General features: G+C 35.2%; 1 protein-coding gene across 1 annotated transcript; it reads left to right on the top strand.

Annotated features, from left to right (window-relative positions):
• The first annotated feature begins 305 nt into the window (after window positions 1-305).
• On the top strand, window positions 306-1,046 carry LOC149015959 (uncharacterized). Its single transcript, XM_089156642.1, has one exon. It carries the CDS (start codon window positions 306-308, stop codon window positions 1,044-1,046), a length of 741 nt encoding a protein of 246 aa, XP_089012768.1.
• The last annotated feature ends 2,657 nt before the right edge of the window (window positions 1,047-3,703 follow it).

Consider the following 3,703-nt stretch of genomic DNA (forward strand, 5'->3'; position numbering starts at 1 on the left):
TACTTTGTCCGATGTCCAATCGAAGTATGAATCCTATCCGTATTTGAAATACGACTTAAGAAAGCATTCTCTCTAGTTATTCTATAAATAAACTGATTTTGCTTTGCTCACTCTCTGCAATTCCGCTCTTCTCCATCGAACTTGCTTCTGCAATTCTGGTTTTTCTTTCTTTCTCCACGTATCTCCAGGTAATTTTCAGCTCTGTTTAAACTCTCCGCCTTAGTTTTGATTTTTTTTCTCTTGATTTTACATACATTATATAATTGTTCTTCCCTCCATTGATTCTCTGTAACAGTGAAAGCATAATGGATACAGAAGAGATTCTTTTTGAAGTTATGTCAAGGTTGCCAGCCAAATCTCTCATTCGATCTTCAGCTGTTTCTAAGACTTGTTCGAGTTTCCTCTCAGAAGATTTCTTCATATGGAAACATAGTGAACGAGCATTATTCAATGATGATCCTGGATTTTTTATACAAGAGGATATGAGTTGGGGTAAAGTTGAATTACACAAGCTCTCTAAGAATGAAGAAAATATCAAAAACTTCGAGGATTGCGGTGTACCTAACACTGCTTGTGAATTCTTATCCAGCACTGCAAAGATATTGGGGTCTTACAATGGACTTCTTATTATGTTGAGAAATAGAGATGAGAATCATAAGGAATTGATTCTATTCAATCCGGTCACTCAAAAAACTTTCACCATTCCAAATCCCACAAGTGATCCTATCCTAGGAGTTTATATAGAGTCTGATATTAGCCCCACGACTCAATTTCCAGATAATTATAAGGTGGTCATGTTAACGTCTGTAGATTGGTCAGGGGTTGGTTTGCATATGTATACCAAAGCTCATGGATGGGAAGAGATTGACAACTTCAATGTAGGTGCTCGAGAGATCTTCTATATGATAGACCAGTATATTGCAACGACGCACTACATTTTATTTCAGACACATGGAATTCTATTTCCAAGGGAAGTCCGTCTTATAAACCTTATATTGTCGCTTGTGACATCTATAAGCAGACTTCTTGGAGACTCAAATTACTGAAAGCGGCATCGAGAAATTTTATTGATCCAACTTGTGAGATGAGGATATTCAAGTGGGGCAAGTCTACTTCATCTTCTTCTCCATCACAATCATCGATATGCTTGGTAAGATTGAGGAAATCGGCGTTCATGGTATGGGTATTATGCGACTATGATACAATATCATGGAAATTAATTTTGAAAACAAGAGTTCGAGCAATGGCATCAAAAGAACCAAATCGACCAGTTATATGTGGCTTCAACATTATAAATGGAGAGTACCTTTTATTTGCTACACAATAGAAGATTTATCGTTGTAGGTTAAGTCTAAGTAATGAGGGAGTAAGATCCCCAGTTGTAGCCGAAGAGATATGTAGCCATGACCTCAATATGAGGTATTTACGCATCACTGCTTATGCAAATACTCTTCGATCTTGTGGGAGTGAAGAACATCCATTGAATTGAATTAAGTGTTTTTGTTGATCTTTTCATTTTTGTACTTAAGGCGTATGTGAGTGAATGTAATTACGGTACAATCAATTGGACAGTTTTAGTTGGTTTAATATCGAAATTATTATTTTCCAGCAAGGTTGTTTGAATTTTGAAAGTCTGTTGCATGCGACCGTTGGGTCGTTATCCTTTACATAAGACCAAGGAGACCCTCTACTTGTGTCGGGTGCTGTTTGGCTTACGCACCACCGTCCCTTTCATTTTGATTAAATCTTCTTATTAACTAACCCACCCACTTGCGTACGGAAGCCACGTGCTTCTTTTTTCACGTGATATCCAATGGGTCACTCGCTCACCAGCCCATTTACCGGCCCATCTTTAATCCCTGTACACCAACGTTTTTTTCTTTTTAACTAACCATTTAGTGTTCTGAATTGAACTACGTTGTTTATGACAAGAGTGGAGAGTGAGACAAAAAATGTTTAATGGTGGTAATGGGCCAGGACGGGCCCAGAATCTGCACAAGGCCCATGCAAGATATTCAGATCTATGGGCCTGCTTCGAGTGTGGGTCGCTTTCTTCCCCCATCAAAGACATTGACACAGTTTAAATATACCATCTACCAAATAGAAATAAATCAAGAATAGATGTCATGATTTATTTTAAAAAAAATGGAAAAGATAATTCAATATTAATCTCCAAAAATTTAGTTTGGCAATTGGATCCATCAAAATTGATAAAAATCCAAAGTTTAAAAGGCAATGATTGTTATGGAAAAATATTAGATTTTTCAACTGGTATTTGGGTAATTTAATCTAGGAACTGAAGATAACGACGACGTATTTATTGGTCAAGGGTATGTCGGGCAAAAAAGGAAAGCAACAATGTGCAACCAGTTATCATATGACAAGAATCAATTACTAGTAACAACGGTTACATTAGGTAGCAATCTTTAAATATTGATTCGCTACAAACAACATCGACAGAAATTGTTTTTTGCAAAATTTTCACTCGGCATCACATATCGATTCAACAATCCCAGGGAAAGTACAATAGAAGTGGTAGGTTAGAGAAGCAAAAAATTTGTGAATGATCAGAAATAGCAGTTTGAGAATAATCAAAGAAATGTGATAGAAATATCCCATCAAGGCATCAATAGTTTGAGAACGATCAGAAGTAGCAGAAAAATTAACATTTCAGTTAATCGGCGACCGAGGGAGGGCATCAACAATATCGGCAACAGTGCACGATCGATTCAAGTATAAGGTACTCATCAATCTTTGTTAGTATACAAAATCCTAATTCTTTTATTTTTGTAAATTGAGCAAGTTTTTATTTTTTTATAAATTAGGGTTTTTTTTTTCAAATAAAAAAATCACACTCACAAACAATATGGGTATTGTTGCTTTGATACCATGGTACAAACTCTAGAGTTGTCACCAATAATAGAGAAGAGAAAAGAAAGAAATCGCGAGAGAAGCAAAGAAGTCCCGGCAACGGAATCTATATATTTTACCTTATCTATCAATGTAGATCTACACTAAAACCCTATTAGACCTATGTCCATCTAAGGATTCCAATCTCCATGAAAACCATTTAACAAAAAGTGCATCTCTAATGTTCATTAAGTAGCATAAATAATTGCATTCATACTAAATTACCATATGAGTTTAGGAGATAAAAGCGTAATAAGGTAGTCGTGCAAAAGGTTGTGATAGATACTCTACCATTGTCACCCCCATAAAAAAAGAAATTAAAAAAAAAATCCACCAACCATTTTTAACTGCTTAGTACATACTGATTTTGATTCTTTGTAATGATAAAATGGTTAACTTATCTCTACTGTCTTGAGGAAGAAAAAGGAAAAGCTCCTTTGTTGGAGAGTTGAAAGGTATTTTGTTAGGTTAAAGTTTGTTGACGATTCAATAATTTTAATTCATGGTCTGATGTGTAATTAACTATTATTAAGTTTTCCATTCTCTACTTCAATGGTTATTTTTGTAGCTATACCAAACCCTATAAATCTACCTGGATTTTTGTGATGTAATTTAATTAGTTGATTCTTAAATGTGTGATTATTCTTTTCTTTGTATCATATCTCTCAAGGCTTCTCACTGTTCTCAGCTTTCTTGTTAACTTTACCCACAATGATAATATTGAGTTTAAAGGGCTTTTTGTGAAATTCTCTTAAGGTCATGGGGTGAAGTCATGTTTCGATTTAGATCTGCT

This window comes from Hakea prostrata, chromosome 5, assembly GCF_041222555.1.
Source record: "Hakea prostrata isolate BN-2017 chromosome 5, UWA_Hpros_2, whole genome shotgun sequence".
Lineage (NCBI taxonomy): Eukaryota > Viridiplantae > Streptophyta > Magnoliopsida > Proteales > Proteaceae > Hakea > Hakea prostrata.

What these genes read in the sequence shown, in the direction of transcription:
- LOC149015959 (XM_089156642.1), top strand. Translation starts at nt 306, where the DNA reads ATGGATACAGAAGAGATTCTTTTTGAAGTTATGTCAAGGTTGCCAGCC.